Source organism: Gekko japonicus, unplaced genomic scaffold (assembly GCF_001447785.1).
Source record: "Gekko japonicus isolate JY-2015 unplaced genomic scaffold, Gekko_japonicus_V1.1 scaffold2116, whole genome shotgun sequence".
NCBI classification, from domain to species: Eukaryota; Metazoa; Chordata; class Lepidosauria; order Squamata; family Gekkonidae; genus Gekko; species Gekko japonicus.
In genome coordinates this window covers 109,966-130,373 of record NW_015160285.1, presented here as the reverse complement: position 1 = coordinate 130,373, position 20,408 = coordinate 109,966, and the positions used below count along the sequence as shown (strand labels likewise).

General features: G+C 43.5%; 1 protein-coding gene across 1 annotated transcript in view; it reads left to right on the top strand.

Annotated features, from left to right (window-relative positions):
* The window catches only part of RAPSN (receptor associated protein of the synapse), a 24,651-nt gene extending 4,501 nt beyond the window's left edge, over nt 1–20,150 (top strand). Inside the window, exons 3-9 of the mRNA XM_015415642.1 lie at nt 1,687–2,025; nt 3,899–4,057; nt 4,373–4,471; nt 4,591–4,713; nt 10,541–10,594; nt 15,463–15,662; nt 19,092–20,150. Of these exons, the coding sequence (XP_015271128.1) occupies nt 1,687–2,025; nt 3,899–4,057; nt 4,373–4,471; nt 4,591–4,713; nt 10,541–10,594; nt 15,463–15,662; nt 19,092–19,164 (1,047 nt within the window). The 3' untranslated portion in view covers nt 19,165–20,150. The remainder of the gene's footprint in view (nt 1–1,686; nt 2,026–3,898; nt 4,058–4,372; nt 4,472–4,590; nt 4,714–10,540; nt 10,595–15,462; nt 15,663–19,091) is intronic.
* The last annotated feature ends 258 nt before the right edge of the window (nt 20,151–20,408 follow it).

The following is a 20,408-nucleotide window of genomic DNA, read 5'->3' as shown; positions in this document are numbered from 1 at the left end:
AAATAAGGATGTTTAAGGGAGAAAAAAGGGGGGGGGGGGGGGTTACACTTAATTTGCCTGCATGTGTTCAAAACAATTACTGAAACCATTTGCTCAAAGTTTAGAAAAATAGACCAAGTCATCAGGCTTGAGATGATGTTACATTAACTCTTGAGAAAAGAAATGTGATAATCTGCCAAAGATTAATATAGTTAAGATTACTTCAGCTACAATATATGCTTTGTCAAGATGCCGAAAATGAGATGCATCTTGCCTTGAATACTTCAGAGTCTAAATTAAGAGGTCTGTACTAAGTTTGGAGAACCTTATGAAATAAACAGTTTATAAACGGAAATTGCATTGATAGGCAAATTCTGACTTTCAGAACACTGTCTCCTCCTTTGCCTTAAATCCAGCATGGACATTAATTCTATTGGCTTGGGTAGGACAATGTTGCACCTGTTTAAAGAAAGGGCCTGCAGGGGGAAAGCTCGGGATGAGAAACAAGGAGAACTTCAGGGAAGCTTGTCATGCATGAGATACCAGGGATCAGCCTCCAAGTTGCAAGTAATCCCTCTCTTAATGATGTGCAGAGGGGAATGAGTCACAGGGACTGCTTTTCACGAGATGAAATTTCCTGCCTGGAAGTGAAGCAGCCTACAGAAAGGAGGTGAAACAGAGAAGTCATTACATTGGCTTTGTTTTGGGTTTTGTTTTGCTTCCTTTATATTTTATTTGAGGCATCCCCTGCTGTCCCTTTCCATTCCCCTGCTTCTCATACAGAAGAGACCTGTCCTCCCTCCCTCATGTTTTCTACACTTTGACCCTCCCCTTCAATTTAAAGTTTAAGCTATTTGCCTTTCATCACCTGTGACCTCAATTAAATATTTTAAAAACCAGAAATAATACCATAAAACATCCAATAACTTTTTCCCTTCCCCAAGTGGCCACCAAAATACCTTTTGGTGCCGGAAAGCCAAAAAATGTATCAGGCTTAGAGGGGAGTGGCACTAGAGAAAGGTTGTTGGCTCTAAATACAGTTTGGTGAGAAAGACAGCTATTTAATGAATTAAAAGCTATTTCATTTAGTGGGAATAATCCAAAACAACTCACTCTCTAAATGGTTACTCATTAATTGCTATCATGGCAATTGTATTCTCAGAGGAGACATGTTTGAGAATATAAAGGGCAGGGGCAGAAAATCTGCAGTCACACTGTTGGAAAACCGTTCAGCTATATGGTCACTATTAAAAGATTAATAGCAGGTACCTGGTGGCGTTTTCTGAGAGTCCCTTCCAGTCAAAACTCTGAGAGGAGCTCTTGGGTTGAAGGGAAACTGCCTGATCATAACTCACAAACTGTTTGGATGGTAAAACTGGGGTCTATACTATGTCCGTAGCATGTGCTTTAGGAGGGGGAATGCATTACGGTGTTACTTCCCCAATCTTCTGTGGTTTCTCCATAGCCATTTTGAGAGCTTTTTCCAGCCACTTTTAAACTAGAAAGCTTCTCTATGTCTGACCTACAACAATCTCATCTGGGCTTCCTTTACCAGAGGAGTCTAGTCCCGAAAACCTCTGTATCCTTACTCCAAGATTTGTGTAATATATATCAGATGCATATGGTTAGCTTGACTTTGAATGCATCATAGTGTGTTTTATAGCAACAGAGATAATGTCCCATAAATGTTCTGTTTTTTGCTGAAAGTTTGCAGTTGTACAGATCGACACAGCCCGGGAGCTAGAAGACGCTGACTACCTTACAGAGAGCTACCTGAATCTGGCACGGAGCAACGAGAAGCTCTGTGAATTCCAAAAAACAATCTCCTATTGTAAGACCTGCCTGAACATGCAAGGTACCACAGTGAGCATGCAGCTGAATGGCCAGGTCAGCCTCAGCATGGGCAATGCCTACCTTGGCCTCAGTATCTTCCAAAAGGCACTGGAGTGTTTTGAAAAAGCCTTGCGCTATGCACACAACAATGATGACAAGATGCTCGAGTGTCGTGTCTGTTGCAGCTTAGGAAATTTCTACACACACCTCAAGGTGGGCACTTCTCTGATAGGGAGAGGGGGCAGTTCATAAAGTAGAAAACCTGAAGGGTGGGGAAGAAAAAAGCCTGTTTTGTGTGTGTGTGCTTTTAATTGTTCTAGGCAAATGTCTTAGGCACCATACAAATAGTATACGACTGTGTTAGCAGTATAGCTTTCAAGTTTGGTTGAGGGAAGTGTCCCTGGAAAACACAGGTACTTTTTTCCGAGAACACTTCTACAGTGAGTCTAAGAATCTGATCATGGAGACTTCATGAACCTCCCAAATCCTTGTAAATCCTTAGTATGGGCCAGTGGATGATGGATACCACATGTCCAGATTGCAGAAGTTGGGAATGATGACATGGCTTCCTTGAAGGTAGAGTGATCTGGTTGGATTCTATGAGAAGTTCCATATATTACCATTTTTCTGCAATGAAAAGTACAAATAAAATTAGATGCATGCAGGGTTGAAGGGAATTTCTGTTAACATTTGTTCTACTTTAGACACTAGACATGGGGAATAGTTTTGTCTCTTTCAGAGGGACATTGAGCAATCATGATAAATGTTTGATATGAGTCATTGCTCTCCCATCAGAAACCAAAGATGATACTTATTTGCAGGAACTGATTTACACAGCTATTCTCATCACATAACTGTAGATACAACATGATGGCTTGGCTGTGTGGTGTTGTCTGTGATTAGACTTGTTAGGCATAGGCAGCGATTTCTTGGCAAGTGAATAGTGTACTTATCATAAGAACGTACAGCAGCCATGATAAATAAGACTTACAGTTCATCTTTTCATACAGATGCCAACCCAATGCCTATGGAAGGCCTAGGAGCAGATCACAGTCCAGAGCCCCTTCTACCCCCCCCACATACAGCTATTTGAATGGTTTGCTGCCTCTGAAGGTGGAGGTTCCATGACATGGTTGTGGCTAATAGCCGTTAATCAATGTTCCATGAATTTGCATAGTGTCTTTTAAAAACCAACTTAACTAGTAGTCATCACTACATCCCATGGCTGTAAATTAATCATTCTTTGAATGAAGAAGAACACGTTTTAATCTGTTCCCAACCATCTACCTGTTGAGTTTCATTGGGGGGAAATCTCAGCTGTGCCCAGGACTCCTTCCATGGCTGTCTGGTAGCCTACCCCATGCAGGGCCTGAACCAGAGACCTCGTGCATACCGAGTCTGTACTGTTATGTATTTATTTATAAAATGTATATCCTGTCCACCCAGGGACCTGTGTGAGGCATCCTACAAAGTGAAAACAATACAGAATAACCATAAGGCCCCACCATAACCATTACCAATAATCAATGAGCCATAAAAGGTCCACAGTGCTATGCCTTCCTCTAAATGATGCAATGTTATCAAAACTAGTATTGGTTGATAGTTATCACCTCAAATAATTCTGTGAATGAAACCCAAAGTTCTAGGACTCTTGTTTCCCTACTCTGGAAGAAAGTTATTTGTAGAGAATTTTTGAGGAAGATATACCCTACATAAAGAAAATCAAACAGATTCATATTTAGGGATCTTGACATGCCCTCATCAAGTGTTAATTTCAACAACCCTTTGCAATTTCTCTCAGACTTGAAATTTTTACTGCTACTTTGGGGGTAAACTTAAGCAAATACATAGTCACATAAATTAGGTGAATGTATGCTCAATTTTGAGACAATCCCATTCTCCCTTGTGCAAGCAATATACAATCTGGGCCAATTGGGGGGTTCTACCGGCAGAACCCCAGGTTTCAGTCTGCTTGCTGTCATAGCTATAGCCTTGCTCAAAACTCCCCTGACAAGCTTTTTGCTGCACAGCAAGCATTCTTGTTGCCTTATCCCCGTTCTCTGTTTTTATCTCCTGTCTCTTCAAGGACTATGAGAAAGCCCTATTCTTTCCGTGCAAGGCAGCTGAGTTGGTGAATGATTACGGAAAGGGCTGGAGTCTGAAGTATCGTGCAATGAGTCAATACTACATGGCGGTAGCCTATCGGAAGCTGGGACACTTGGCAGATGCTATGGAATGCTGTGAGGTACAAGTGGTGGTGGAGGTGGTCAGACACTGAAGAGACAGAGGTTATGCCTCTGCGTAATAGGGAGGGAAGGGTACCTGAGAATAAAGACCAACACATGTCCTGTAGCTCAATAAATATGCTCCAGCTAATACTTATCCCTGCAAGTTTGTTGGCCATTAGGTAGAACAGCCCATATGAGTATTCAGGGGATCAGGGTGAGAACAAGGAACATACAGCTTTCTTTCTGCTGCAACCAGCAGGATCTGGAGCAGCCAGGATCTAGGGTGTAATGGGAAAAATCCTAATTCTGACACTGCAGGTCTTCCTTGCTAGGAGTCCATGAAGATCGCCCTTCAGCATGGGGATCGCCCTTTGCAAGCACAATGTCTGCTCTGCTTTGCTGATATCCATCGCAGCCGTATGGACGTACAGGTATGAACACACAAGCACCAACATCATGAAATGGGATGAAAACTTCTGAAGTGCTCTGAAGATATGGTTGTAAGGCTTGGAGATCAATTGACAGCTTTTTTTCCCCTTAAATATCACAGACAGCTTTCCCCCGCTATGATTCCTCAATGAGTATCATGACAGAGATTGGAAACCGTCTGGGACAGATTCAAGTGCTGCTGGGGGTGGCCAAGTGCTGGGTGATTCAAAAAGAACCAGACAAGGTCAGTGATTAAGTGTTGGAAGAAGTTCAAAAGGCTACGCTGCTCTCCGATTTGAATCTTGTCCACATAGCCAGAATAATTTAGCCGTAGCAATCTTTTAGCAACAGTAAAACTTCCCTTTATCAGCCTGGTCCTGTGGGCTGATTTTCATTGCCCAGAAAAGCACCCTGAAACATCTATGCTTTGGAAAGAGAATTGTAAAGGAAGGTGCTTTTCTTGGGTGATCCATTGATTCCCGAAGATGGCTCGATGGTTGAGCACCCGGTTTTCCTGCATAAGCTTTCAGGTTCAGTCTCCAGCTGAAAGGATCAGGTAGTAGGTGATGTGAAAGACCTCATCCCAAGACCCTGGAGAGCTGCTGCTGCCAGTCAAAGTAGACAGTACTGACATTTACAGACCAATGGTCTGACTCAGTATTCCTATTTGCAGGTTACAGTGAACACATGTACAATCCATGTAGTGTGTACATTGGATTGTTCTTCATACATGCGTTGAGAAATTTGCACATTATATTCAACATATGTACAGCTGAATGTGTGATTGAAACCCCACATTTATCCAGATACTGGTCCCCAGTTTCATTTGTAAAGTGCACACACATTGGCTGTTTCTCCTGAAGATGTGTATCCACGTACATGCAGGTTTGACATGCATTCACTGTAACGTGTGAATAGGACTAGTATAAGTCAGCTTCATGTGTCCAACATAAATGTGATTGTACATTTTTCTCTTTTTTAATCAATACACTTTATGAGAGTCATCATAGCACTATTCAATGTTCCCTCTAAGCTGTGGAGTCTTGCGAGCAAAAAAGCCACTTTGTGAGCTACTGGCATTAAAATTGTGAGCGAGTGCTTTGGCTACTGCATAGATTAGTTTGTTCTGGAGCTATCCCTTCTGAGCAAAGACAGAAATCTGTGAGCTGTAGGCTAAAAACTGTGAGCTAGCTCACCCTAACTCAGCTTAGAGGGAACACTGGCACTATTATTTCTGTATTCATTTACAGACACCCATTCTGTATTCATTTACAGACACTGATAACACAGTACAGGGCGGGAGCACTGTCTAAGGTGATGAGCTGGCTTTCAGCCTACAGTACACTGTATTGCAGTATAAAGCTAAAGTGGGAATGTGATGCATGCTCAGCTCAGTTAATAAATTTGCTTTTGCAAAATCCTGTTTTGTTTGCCCTATTCAGAATATTTATGTACCCCCGCCCACTCTTCAGAAAACTGCTCAAGGCAGTCTCTCAACCAGAAGCTGGTTTTCTATGCATGAAGACAACTAGGAACTTTCTCCCTTATTGTACATATAGGGCATTAAAAAGAGAGGAAATGGTAGAATTTCTGTAGTATCCCTCTTTCTCTTGGAAAAAAAAGGAAAATGATTCTACTGGGCCATCTTTCATAGCCTGTATTAGATCCAGTTTTATAAAAAGTTCTGTAAGAAAATTAGTGTAGTGTTGAAAGTAAAGTTTGGGACTTGGTACCAAGACTCAAGTCCCTCTTTGAATCATGAAGCTCATTGAGTGGCTTTGGGATACACTAGGGTTAAATGGACAAATGATTTTATTCTGTATAAGGTTGTTGTGTGTCAGGCCCATAGCTACAGTGGGGGCATCTCGGGGCCCGGCCCCCCAACTTACTGCCAAGCCCCCCCCCCCGACTTCCCGTCCAGCCCAGGAGCTCCTGACTTCCCATTTTTTGTGTGTGGTGCTCCCTGGGGTGTGTGTGGGTGTCTGTGCAGGGTGCCCCCCCAACTTATTTAAAGGCCCCCCGAATAAAAAAATCCTGGCTACGGGCCTGTTGTATGTGTGTGTGTGAGATCAGGCATCTATACCTTGATCCTATTCCTTCTTTCCATTTGCGGTTCTCTTTGTCAGTTGCAAAGGTGGTCAAACGTCAAGTGCATTTCTCGTGTGGTAGGCACTTTCCACTCCTTGAAAGACAGTGGCCTTGAGTGATTAGAAGTGCCTGGTGCCCTAAGGAATGTGTGCTCTGCCACAGAGGGTTGCCTCTGCAGTGGAAAGACGGTGCAGGATCCTAGCCCTAGTATTTACCCACAAACATTTCTGATAGTAGCTTATGTTATTGTAGAGTCTATGAACATATGAAGCTGCCTTTTGTCAGGCCAGTGATCCATCTAGCTCAGTACTGTCTGCGCTGACTGACAGTGGCTCTTCAGGGTCCCAGAAGAGAGTGTCTTTCCAAACACTGTCTACCTGACAGCCTCAAAGTAAAGATACTATAGATTGAACATAGAATTTTCTGCCTACAAAGGATGTACTCTGCTGCTGAGCCAGGGCCGACAAGATTGGGAGGTGATCCACACATTGGGCTGGTATTCGACACTGATGCTGTGTAATGTCAGGTCTATTAATAATAAGACCTCGACACTGCAAGAATACATTGCAGTGCAAGATGTGGACCTAGTATGTGTGACCAAGACCTGGACGAGAGAGGGTGAAACAGTCGCCTTAAAAGAACTGTCCCTTCCAGGTTTCTCGGTCCTTCATCAGTCCCAAACTGTGGGGCAGGGGAGTGGCAAATACTCATCTGAGAGGAATTTTCCTTCAGGGCATTCCCCATTCCAAAGTTCACTGGCACTGATTGTGTAGGCCTGGTCTGGAACTCTGAGGAGAGCTTGGCTGTCTGGTGTACTATCTGCCTAGCACCCCAGCAGGCATCCTATTGAGCATGCTTGAGGCAGTAGCGGGCTGGGCCTTGTAATTCCCAAGACTTTTAGTCCTTGGAGATTTCAGCATCCATGTAGACGCTCCTTCCTCTCAGCAGACATTGGACCTGGTGTCTTCCACTAGGGCTCTCCCAGATTGTATCAGGTCCCACACATCAAGCAAGCCACATGCTGGATTTGGTTTTTGGCATGGGGATAGCTATGGATCTGCTGGCCAATATGTTGGTGCCTTGGTCAGATCACCATGCCCTGAAGGTCCGGTTGGGTCTCCCCACCCCCCACCCCATCTAGGCAGAGAGCAAATTTATGCTCGCCCACAGAAACTAATGGACCCAGTTGGGCTCCAGAATGTTCTATGGGAATCAGTGCCCTCTAGCGAGTCATTGGATGAGCTGATAGAAGACTGAAATTCCCATCTCTCTGAAGCCACCGATGAAATCGCTCCCCAATGTCCTCTCTGTTCCCGGTGTAAGACATCCCCCTGGTACACCACGGAGCTCAGGGGGATGAAACAGGAACTCAGATAATTAGAGCAAGTTTGGTGGTGAACTCGTGATGAAGCTGCAAAAACATCTTATAGGACATTTATGAAATTCTATGAGATAGTGGTGAAGGCTGCTAAAAAAGAATTTTATGCAGTCTCCAACACGTCTGCTAGCTCTCGCTTGACACAATTATTTAGGGTAATCAGGTCTTTAAAATATCTCACAGAGAGAACACAAAATAACAAGAATTTGGCCATTAGCTGTGAGGCATTTGCAAGCTGTTTTGCAGATAAAGTCTTATTGCTCCATCCCGACCTCACGGCCAACATTAATACACTATTTGAACTAGAGGCCCCTTGGCCGTCTTTGGATTCTGTATTTGAAAACTTCAACCAGCTCTCCCGAGCTGATGTCAACAGGATTCTGTGTGCTGTTAAGCTGACCACATTCCTCTTAGGCCCGTGTCCCTCATGGCTGGTGAAACCAAGTTGTGAGGGAATACGAGGCCCCCCAGTGGACATTATCAACCTATCCCTGGGTTCAGAGGTCTACCCACAGGGGCTGAAGGAAGCTGTGGTTGTGCCACTCTTGAAGAAACCAACTTTAGAACCTATGGATCTGTCCAATTACCACCCAGTCTTGAATCGTTCATTTCTGGGTAAGGTAACTGAGAGAGTGGCATCTGAACAACTCCAGAAATTCCTGGATGACACATCGGCATTGGATTCATTCCATTCTGGCTTCCACCCTGGCCACGGGATGGAGATAGTGCTGGTCACCCTCACAGATAATCTCTACGAACAGATGGATCAAGGCAAGTCAGCGCTGCTGGTATTGCTTGACCTTACAGGAACATTCGACATGGTTGATTATGGTCTTCTTATGTTGGAATCCATGGGGTAGCCTTGCAGTGGCTTACCTCATTTCTCCATGGTTGGGGACAGAGGGTGACACTGGGAGAGAGATTGTCAACCAGGCACCTGCTAGTATTTGGGGCCCCTCAGGGGGCACTCCTCTCCCCAATGTTATTTAACATCTATATGTGCCCCCTCGCCCAAATGGCACGGAGTTTCGGGCTGGGATGTCACCAGTATGCTGATGACACCCAGCTATATCTGTTGATGGGTGGCCAACTGGATACCACTCCTGTGAATTTGGCTGTGGGTTTGGAGGCCATAGTGGGATGGTTAAAGCGGAGTCGGCTGAGACTGAGTCCTGGTAAAATGGAGGTTCTGTGGCTGGGTAGGAGGGACACAGAATTGGGATGAGGGTGTGCCCTTAACACCAGCACCAACGGTCAAGAGCCTGTGTGTGACACTGGATGTCTCCCTGTCAATGGAGGCTCAGGACACAAAGGTTGCCGGACTGGCGTTATTCTAGCTTCATCAGGTCAGGCAACTAGCTCCCTACCTGTCTTGCTCCGACCTAGCCACGGTAATCCATACAATGGTCACCTCCAGAATAGACTACTGTAACTTAGATCAGTGTTCCCTCTAAGCTGAGTTAGTGTGAGCTAGTTCACAGCTAGTTCACAGTTTTTTAGCCTCCAGCTCCCACTTTTTTTGTCTTAGCTCAGAAAGAATGGCTCCAGAGCAAACTAATTTATGCAGCAGCCAAATCGCTCACTCACAACTTTAATGCCAGTAGATCACAAAGTAGAATTTCTGCTCACAAGACTCCACAGTTTAGAGGGAGCATTGCTTGAGACTGACCCAGAAGCTCCAGTTGATCCAGAACGCGGCCGTGTGGGTCCTTACTGGGACCCCCCACATGGCATACATTCAGCCTGTGCTGCACGAACTGCACTGGCGTCCAGTGAAGCACCGGTTTTGGTTTTGACCTTGAAGGCCCTTAATAGTCTGGGACCTTTGTACCTTCGGGACCGCCTCTCCTGGTATACCCCCAGAAGAGCTTTACGCTCAGGGGATAAGAACCTCTGGTGGCCCCCAGTCTGAGAGAGATGTCCTCAACCAGGGCCAGGGCTTTTTCTGCTCTGGCCCCTACCTGGTGGAACTCTCTACCGGATAACATCCATGCCCTGCAGGACCTGCTACCTTTCTGCTGTTCCTCTGAGCATTTGGTTGATGACGGCAAGAGCTATAACATAGTCTGGCACTGTCCCCTTCCCATCTCCCCCAGGCCCCCTTCCCTATGAGACTGTGGCATCTCCTGCAAACTTTTCACCATTAGACGGGTTGGACTGCATTAAATTTAGGTATATTTTATGTTTTAATTCTGGAATTTTAACTGTAATTTATAAATTGTATTGGACTTTTATTGTGCTGCACACCGCCCTGAGCTCTGTTTTTCAGGGGAAGGTGGCCTAAAAGTCTAATTTAATGAATAAGTAAATAAAATATTCACAAAATGGCATTACAAACAGAGCAGCCACCAGCAGACACATATATCAAGCCACCTTCACATGATGTGAAGCAGTCCTGATGTCAAAGATGGACATTGCAATAGATACCTAATGGAGGCTGAATATTTTTAATACACGCTGCAGGTACAAACTGTTGCCTCGTGATCCGATGTATGTTTGGTATGCAAGATGAAAGCACTTAGGCATGGAAATAAAGTGATTTGTGTGTTTCTTTATCACAGTAATATGCAGTGCTATTACATGAGGTCTGCTTCATTTCCCCCAGGCATTGGAAAGCATTGAAAAGGCCCATGAGCTGGCAGAAGGACTGGGAAACAAGGTACTTTCATCCGTATCCTCCTTATGCTGGCTATAAGTTGGGAGTCCACAGGGAAGCAGAGTGGTGGTTGGGGAGGCAATCTGAAAATCACGCCCTCCTCTGAAAATTTATTCTCTATGGGCTTGGGTGGGTTGTGGGGTTTTTCCCCTTTTCTCTTCTCCACTGTTTACTTTCAACATGTTGTCCTTATGGAGCATACTCAGTCCTCATTACCACTAGCCTAACTCTCCACATGGTCTTATACAGGGTAAAAATTCAAAGCATGTAATGTAAGTTGTACCTGAATTTACAGTTCATACATTAGTCAGCAGCTATGGAAGAAATTCTTCCAGATTGCTACAGCATTCTGAAAATGTCTGAAGGAAGGAGGGGTGGGGCAGAATAGTTTGAACAGAGGAGGCCAATGGGTGTTGTGCCCTGATGTGGACAGCCGAGGCTAGCCTGATCTCATCAGATATTGGGTGCTAAGCAGGGTTGACCCTGGCGAGTATTTGGATGGGAAACCTCCAAGGAATACCAGGGTTGTGATGCAGAGGCGGGCAACGGCAAACCACCCCTGAAGATCTCTTGCCTTGAAAAACCTTTGGGGTCACCATAAGTCAGCTGTGACTCAAAGGCAAGGAAAAACCCCAGGTGTCCAAGGAGAAGTCCCACAGGGAACAGCTAAAAAGTACTACTTCAGCAACTGATTGTGTCAATAGTAGATATGGGGCAGAAGTGGAAGCAGAGAGGAGTTGGTTAGCACAACTTTGCTCAATTACTATGAAGGCAGTAAATCTTGAAAAGAGTGACTGTGTCGGGTCCAAGGCTTCTGCAAATTGAGTAAGTTTGCAAAAGCAATTTTTGCTGCCTTCTCTGTCCCCCAAAACAGCCACTGCAGGTGGCTAGGTGACACTTGTGAACAGTATGCCATGGGGCGCAGAATTGACAAAATCCTACCCTAATTTTGCACCAGCCTTTTCTCCATTCATAAAGCTTGTTCTTTGGCTGATTCTCCTACTTGCATATTGTTTTGGAATGTCCTCTAACCCTCAGCAGCAGCTTTTCAAGGGTGAGGGGGCACTGTGGGAATCAGGTAAAAATAGCTCTGCAAACTTCATTTGTGAAAATCTTAGATCCACCCCTTATAATGGCATTTATCCAGCCATGCAGTTCCAAAAACTACATGGCACATAAGTCTACAGAAAATGGGGGGCAAAAATTTCTGCTGATTCTCCCTTCCCACTGCAGACCCTCTCTTTGCCTCCTGTGCTGTTCTTGAAGGTCTACCTGGAGTAAAATTTTCAGAGGGCCCACTGGGAGAGGGAAACAGGAAAGCCCCACCCTGCAAAGTCCATGGATGGTGGGGATGCATGTCAATAGATCTAGACTTGTTTAACTGTTCATCCTTCCTACTAGGGAACCTTGGGAATTGAAGTTTGGGTGGAGGAGGTGAGCAGAGCTAGGAATTTCTAACAGAATCCTAATTTCCTCACCAAAGTGTGGTTTCTAGGATTCTTTGGTATCAAATCAATAGAAGTTTAAAGTGTGGACACGCCCTTAGACAACAGGAGTAAATTTAAATGAATAGGTAAGTGAGAAAGAAGCCTATTGTCTTGTTTTCAGTTTAGAAGGAAACAGGATTATTTGATCTTTCTGCAGTTCTTTAGGACAAGTGGTGATTCTAAATAATAATTGCTAACTGGTGAAAGAAGAAAATGTTTTTACAGAATACAAATAATGAGTATGTTGTGGTTTTCTTCCTTTACAAGACATAGGAGTCTCCTGGCTCTCTACTTATAGGGGACAAACCTCCAGTTGTCAGAGGTGCACTCTCTTCAGCCCCAAGAAGATGGTGTGTTTGTTTGTTTTTAAAGAGAAGGCTTGAAGGCAGGGGGAACTAGTGTGGCCAACAGTTGGTGCAAAGACTAGGGAGGGACACGAAGGGAAACAAAGAGATACAGATGTCAAGAGCTTGAGAAGAGAAGACACATGTGTAAGGACTGGCCCAGGGCCAGGACAGCAGTCTCACAGGGAGACCTCTCAATCCTGAACCACAGGCATGAGAACTCCCTAAAATTTACGCAAACATGCCTCTCTGAGGCCAGTTCATCTCACGGGTAATGAGCAGCTGTAAGACACACACAACACAAGTTGTAAAAATACAACTAATGTTTATTAAAACAAAATTTTAAAAAATCAAAATCCAGTCAGGATACAGTTGTCAGGCTCTTTGCACACAAATAAATTCCTACAGACTAACTAAAGCTCTCCTCGTTAGCCTGGTAATGCATAACTCTTAGACCTAGGCAAAATATCTTTCCTTAATTGCCACCTCCACACATTTGTCATCCTGGCATTCCACTGGCACAGATCCAAGTGAAAGGTGGTGGTACCATTGCCCAACAACTTCTTAAAGTTATAGGGGCTAAAGGCATCATCACCCTACAACTACAACAGGAGATTTCTTTAATTAGCGCTTGGCATTTCTGTTAATACAAAATGTCCCACCTGAATCCAGTTTCTCGTTTCTCCTCAGAATCAGATGACCTTGCTTAGAGATAAGACATGCCTAAAGGCCCACAGGTGTTACTACTATTGTTCTATAAGAAAGCAAGTTCTAACTATTAACCCTTACTGACTATGGGGGGGTTAGCTGTTCCTTACAGCCTTTCCTTTCCTTTTGTACCCTTAGAAGCTAATCTATTCACAAATCTTGAGCAGCAGAAAAAAACTTATTTCTCATTTTTCAGATGCAAGGGCTAAAAGGACTGAAACAAATCTCACAATTGCTAGAGTGATCTTGGGATCCTTATCACGGAACAAAAGAGCCAGGGTTTCCGGACTATAGATGGACGATTGGTTGAATAAAGGCTTAATATAGTAATCAGTGTTCCCTCTAAACTGAGTTAGTGTGAGCTAGCTCACAGTTTTTTAGCCTCTGGCTCACATATTTTTGTCTTAGCTCAGGAAGGATGGCTCCAGAGCAAACTGATTTATGCAGTAGCCAAATCGCTCGCTCACAACTTTAATGCCACAACTTTTTGCTCACAAGACTCCACATTTTAGAGGAAGCATTGATAGTAATCCCTCATAATCTCAAAAAATCTGCATTCTAGCAGGGCATGAAAGGATATATCAATCCTGTTAAGGCCACAAGGACAAATTCTGTCGGTGTAGGGCCTATTCAAAAATCTCCCTTGCAAAAACCATGGTAGGTATAATGTTCAGTCTTGCAAACAAGAAAGCTCTGCAATAACGTGGGATGATAAAATAGTACATATGGGGGGGAGGTAAAGATTTTGGGTAAGAAAGACCAAAAAATAGAGGTGAGCATTACTCTGCAGGTTTTCAGAATCAAACTACTATGGTTGAGTTCCTGGTCTCACTTTTTAATCAGAGAAAATGCTTTGGTTTTGCCCATCTCAAAAATATCATCAATCGACTTTCCAACTTTCATCAGTTTCTCATCCAGGGCTTTGTTCCTTTCAGCATGTTAACTGTAACACTGGTTGTGACGAGATTCAGAGGGCTGGATTGAAAGAAACTTGAGTAGTCAGCTCAGAGAAAGAAACATGCCATAATGCAATTAATTTGAAATGCAATGTTGGAGGAGAGTTTCATGTATACCGTGGACCACCAAAAAGCTAAACGTTGGTTCTTGATCACATCAAGCCTGAACTCTTCACTAGAACCTAGAATTACTAAACTGAGGCTATCATACTGCAGTCGCATTCTAAGAAGACAAGACTCACTGGAAAAGACAACAATGCTAGGAAAAGTTGAAGGCAGCAGGAAAAGAGGAAGACCCAACATGAGATGGATTGACTCAATAAAAGAAAATATGGCCCTCTGTTTGCAAGACCACCTGAGCAAGACTGTTAGCAGTGTTTTGGAGGCCATTAATTCATAGGGTCGCCATAAGTCATGTGCAACTTGACAGCACTTACACATGCACACATATACATAACAGATTCCAAACTATTCTCTTTACAAAGGTAGAGAATCTGAAAACACACTTCAATCCTGTATCCAAAGAAACTTTCCATTATTTTCCAAAAAAGGGCACTTCCATACTTCTTAAGTCTCCATGGAGGCCAATATACTTCTTTTCAACTACAGTCTTTTTCAGCTACAGAACACTGAATTGCAGCAACCGCATCGCGATAAGTACCAGCACTGTACTTCCAGTGCAGCATTTCAGTTTTCATCTAAAGTGGCCAGTTTTATTTCCCAGGCTGTCAGGTACATACATTCCCTGTGTCATGGGACTAAGCGCTCTAAAATGTTGTTACTTGCTGTAAAAAAAAAAAAAATAACGTGAAGTTAACATAGAAAACCACATTTTACCTAATTCACATTTATCCTGGTGAACTTCAAAAGGATTTGCTCAACATGAAAAAGCAAATTGAAATGCATACAGTTCATCATAGATATCACTAGTATCCTTCTCAATTAGCTTATTTTTTCAAACATACATCTTTGGAAATTGTTTATGTAATGACATGGGCCTTATGGTGTTTGAGTCTGTGTTGACTGGTCAAATATATCTTGGTAACTGCAGAAAAATGTCTGTTTATTTAGTGTATTTTTATCCTGCTGTGCTTTCAGTGAGCTCACAGCCGTGGTGCATAGTTCTCCCCACCTCCGTTTTATCCTCACAACAACCCTCAAAGGATAAGAGAGAATGAGTGGGCCAACGCCACCCAGCACGGTCCGTGACAAGTCGGAATTTGATCTACCGGAGCTTAGTCTACCACTACACCAAAATGACTCTGCTAGTTTTTTGTTTCTGTTTTTTTGCTGTTGTGGATTCTGAGAGAGCCTGGATAGTCATCAGTTTGTTTCTTTTTCCCTTGAAAATTCCTCTGTCTTTCCTCTCTGTACAGCTTGGCCTGCTGAAGATTCACTGCTTGTGTGAAGGGATCTATCGCACAAAGGGACAGCAGCGGGAGCTTCGTAACCATGTGGTGAAATTTCATGAATGTGTTGAAGAAATGGAGCTTTACTGTGGCATGTGTGGGGAATCCATTGGAGACAAGAACCATCAGCTCCAGGCATTGCCCTGCTCCCATGTCTTCCACTTGAAGTAAGGGCTAAATGGGGTGCATTTGAGAGCAGGCTGTTAGGGAACAGGATAACGCAAAGGTCTGAAAAGGAAAGGTAGAAAGAATATCCCCTAAGACAAGATAATGGAATCAGAAAGTAATGAAACCAATTAGGCTACGGAGGAGGTTCTGTAGCAATACTAGTCATGGGGGGGGGGGCTGTGTTCTTTTCTCCTTAAAATCATTCTAGAAGATAATGTCATGTTTTCCAAATTCCTGACTGGAGACTAAAATTCCTTATAAATGAATTTGGGGTGGAGGTAGTCCGAGAAGAATAGATTCTTTTGAACTATGGTGCTGGAGGAGACTCTTGAGAGTCCCTTGGACTGCAAGAAGAACAAATCAGTCAATCCTCAAAGAAATCAACCCTGACTGTTCCCTGGAAGGCCAGATAATGAAACTGAAGCTCAAATACTTTGGCCACCAAATGAGAAGGGAGCACTCACTGGAGAAGACCCTGATGCTTGGAAAGATTGAAGGTCAAAGAAGACGGGGACGGCAAAGGATGAGATGGTTAGACAGTGTCATCGATGCAACGAACATGAAGTTGAGCCAACTTCAGAGGACGGCAGAAGACCGGAAGGCCTGGAGAGAGCTCGTCCATGGGGTCGCGAAGAGTCGGACTCGACTGTGCGACTGAACAACAACAAAAGTCCGAGATTCAGAGTTATTTAGCCTTTTGTGCATGATGGGGAGTGATGGGAATTGAAACAGTAACCCCATCTATGTTACAGTGAATACATGTATGTCCTACCTCTATATGAGTACATCTGTTTGTAAGAAAGAGCCAAGACATGTTCTCTTTACAGAGGAGGTTCTGTAGCAATACTAGTCATTGGGGGGGGGGGGTTTCTGTGTTCTTTTCTCCTTAAAATCATTCCAGAAGATAATGTCATGTTTTCCAAATTCCTGACTGGAGACTAAAATTCCTTACAAATGATTTTGGGTGGAGGTAGTCCGAGATTCAGAGTTATTTAGCCTTGTGTGCATGATGGGGTGTGATGGGAATTGAAACAGTAACCCCATCCATGTTACAGTGAATGCATGTATGTCCTACCTCTATATGAGTACATCTGTTTGTAAGAAAGAGCCAAGACATGTTCTCTTTACAGAGGAAGCCAGGGATTAGTACCTAGACAAATGTGGGGCTTCAATCACATGTTCAGCTGTACATGTTCTGACTGTAACATGAGAATTACTCTAGCATGTATAAAGAAACATTGAGTGTTACTGTACACAGATTGTACATGTAACTTGTGAATAGGGCTAATGAAGTGCAGGTAGGTGAAGCATCACCATGTTTTGTAGAAGCATGGACTAAAACGAGGACAGTAGCATAGACGTGTGATTACGAACAAAGAGGGTTAGGATGCCAGCACTGGAAAGAAAATAACAGATGAAGTCATGGATAAGTGATCTTGGCAACCCTTAACTGACATGGCTAACTTTAGCCTGTAGTAAATAACAAAGCAAATATTTGTGAAATGAAAACAATTCTGTGGCTAGTGGTTCAGTAATGGGAGCTCATAAAAACACATCGTGTAGCAAATGTTGCCTCCCCCCCCAAAAAAAAGGATCCCTTGTATCAAATTTGGGAACTTGGAACAGCAAAACAGAACAAGGCTGGGAGCTACTGCAGCTTTTAATTCAGCATGGGGGGTGTGTGTCCTAAAACGTCTGTATAATCCGGCAAGCAAAACTCAAGGGAAACCACTAGATTCAAGACCAGTAGCACCTCAGGAGACCAACAAGCTTTTCAGGGTATGAGCTCTCAAGAGTCAAAGCTCCCTTTGTCCGATAACTGAGGGAGCTTTGACTCAAAAGTTCACGCCCCCAAAATCTTATTGGTCTCTAAGGTTCTCCTGGACTCGGGTTTTAGCTCTTTTACTGCAGACCAACATGGCCAGCCTCTGGAATTGTCTCAATGCAAACTGATATCCTTCACCACCACCACTAAGATATGAATTTAAATAACAAGGTTAATCAGCTGAAACACAGGAGCACTAACTGTTAGGGAAATGGTCTCAGTAGCTTTCATCCAGGTTGGAGCAGACATCTGGTTGTTTGGGCATGTGACGGGGGGGGGGGCAGGGGAGCTGGGTCCAAATATCCAGCCAGATTGAGGTGAGCACTGATTTGCAGTGGGGAAGAGAGTCTGAGTGAGCCATCTGCTCCTCTGTAAATTAACCAAACAAACAAAAAGCCTTCAAAAACTTCCCTAATGAGGACTAAATATAACCCAGAAGAGGTGAAACGTTCACAGCCAGTACGTATCAGTCAAAGAAAAGGGCCGGCAGCAGAGGTGGGACAGTCGCTCAGGCTCCTGAGAGCTGGGGGGCATGATGTGGCATTTCCAAATTATTCTCCCCCCACCTGCAATTCCTTGTTGGTCCCAAGTGAGTATATATTTCTAAAAGTTGTGCATTGCATAAACTACACCTGCAGTCTCTTGAAGCACTTCCCAAATGGCTTATTTTTAAACTGCAATAAAAATCTCAACCAACATTACAGTCCCAGTATAGAAAAACAAAGTATTACGAAAGCAAAGATGCTCATTAGGTTGAAATGAGAGTCGGATGTTTTATATATTGTAATGTCTATTTTGAGACTTCAGTCATGGCTCAGTGAGATAATACTGCTAGCAGGAGAGACAGGATATTGCATGGCATGGATCTGCATTCCTAAATATTTCCCTTGGCAGGGTTCAGCTAATAGATCCAGAGCACAAATAAAACGTGCGTAGCTTTTTAAAATTGGGTTCCTCCCCCCACCCAGGCCTGATTGACTCTGGGGATATTTTGTTATGCCCTGTCACATTCTTTGCTTGAGTAATCGAGAGTTACTTGCTCTGCAAGCATCTTCTCCTTTGGTACTATGCTGCAGTCTGGATTGCATAGCAGGAAGATCTCTTTCCAAGTTAGACAGCTGGTTCTGCCTTTTGAATCCTTTTCAACACTTCAAACTGTATGATGGCATAATAACCTCTTTAGATTAATTTGAAGTAAATAGCTGCTGTTTGCTTTCAGGTGTAATAGAATTGCGATGGGAGACAGGAGGATAAATTCTGGCATTTCAGGGTCTATTTTAATTTCACTCTTCATACTGCCACTTGCCTTATCTTCTGTTTTGTTTAAATGTATTGCATTTAGCACCATTTGAGTTCCCTCAGTATTGGAATTTACATTGGGAAAAACCTTTAATTGCATGTATTTATGTACGTGGTTGCAATAATCCTCCTGAATATTTAAAAGTTTGCCTTTTAATAATTCCTCTTTATGCATTCAGTTGCTCATGTCAGTTAAAATTAAACCCATGATAGGCAGAATTAGACTTAATAAGAACTAACTGTGTACATTTGGTTCTTTCTTGGACTTCAGCTTAAAATATGCTCTCTTGTTTGTTCATTGCAGGTGTTTGCAAACCAATGGGACACGTGGTTGTCCCAATTGCCGCCGTGCATCAGTAAAACCAGGATTTGTGTGACCTGTGGAAATTAATGATTTAAGAGAGCTCATTTTGATAGGCACCAAAGAGCCAAAAAAAACAGGCCACTGGAGCATTTCTGCGCACAGCTTGGAAACAGGGGGGACCCACCATTTGACTGAAGGGTCTCCCTACAGAATGGATGCAACATGTGGATCTAGACTTTTGCCATCTGGTGTTTTCACACATCTGGGCTGTGGATGTCAGCATGGAGTTCTCTGGCACCTCCTTCCTCAAAGCCAGTTGCCACAACCCATTTGTCACTTCTGTTCCTTCAAGGAGCTGCTTAGCACAGACTCCCACAATCTCAGTTCTCTCATTCTAGTGAACTGCCTCTTCGAGTAGCTTCCACCAGGGCCAATTCTCATACCTGCTCACACCTCATGCCCTGGTTGTTTTTATTCATTCCTCATGGAAAATACAATGATCATGACAACACGGTGCTGTTTCTGGGATGACACAGCACTGCTTTCTTGTCATTCTCCACAGGCAGCAGTCTTTTTCTGCTATAAAATACTTGCTCACCCTTGAGACTTGGTCTCCTTCTTGGGTGTCTAGCAGCAGTTCCCTGTCCGTGCTCTGGAAACCTGGCAAGATATCTGTAATATAAAATTGGGTTCTTTAATGGACTGACTGAGCTTATCATTTGTAAGTTCCCCTTCTCCCAGAATGCTCATGTATGCATTGTGCCCATCTGTCATTTGGCACTGTGCTTCTCTGTGTGCCTGCCTATGCTTTTGATGTGCAGAGTAAAGAGTTCCCTTGGCCTGAGAGCCACTCTATCAGTTCTGCTGCCTTCGAAGATTCACTACCTGGATGGGACTGCAGAGGGACAGTCTCTCTGAAGGTTGGGTGGGAACGGTTTCTGGTGTTCATTTCTTTGCCATGTATTGTGATGTTACGTAGGCAGACAAAGTGATGTGCTTGTGGTGTTGTCAGCATTATATTTATACTTTCTTTAAACTATTTCTACTGGAATTAATAAAGTCCCATTAGTCTATATTGTCTTTAAATGAACTTGAGGGGGTCTAATTAAAAGGAAAGCAGAGGAACAATATGGTATGATTTGCACATGTTAACTTGCACAGATATAAAATAGCATTCACATGGATCCAAGGTATCATTTGCAAACTGAATTTTTGAGATGACACCATTATGTTTGCACATTACCACTGTGCTAGCACTATTGCTGTGTGTTGTGTCTGTTAAGGGCCATCAAGTTGCTTCCGACTTATGGCAACCGT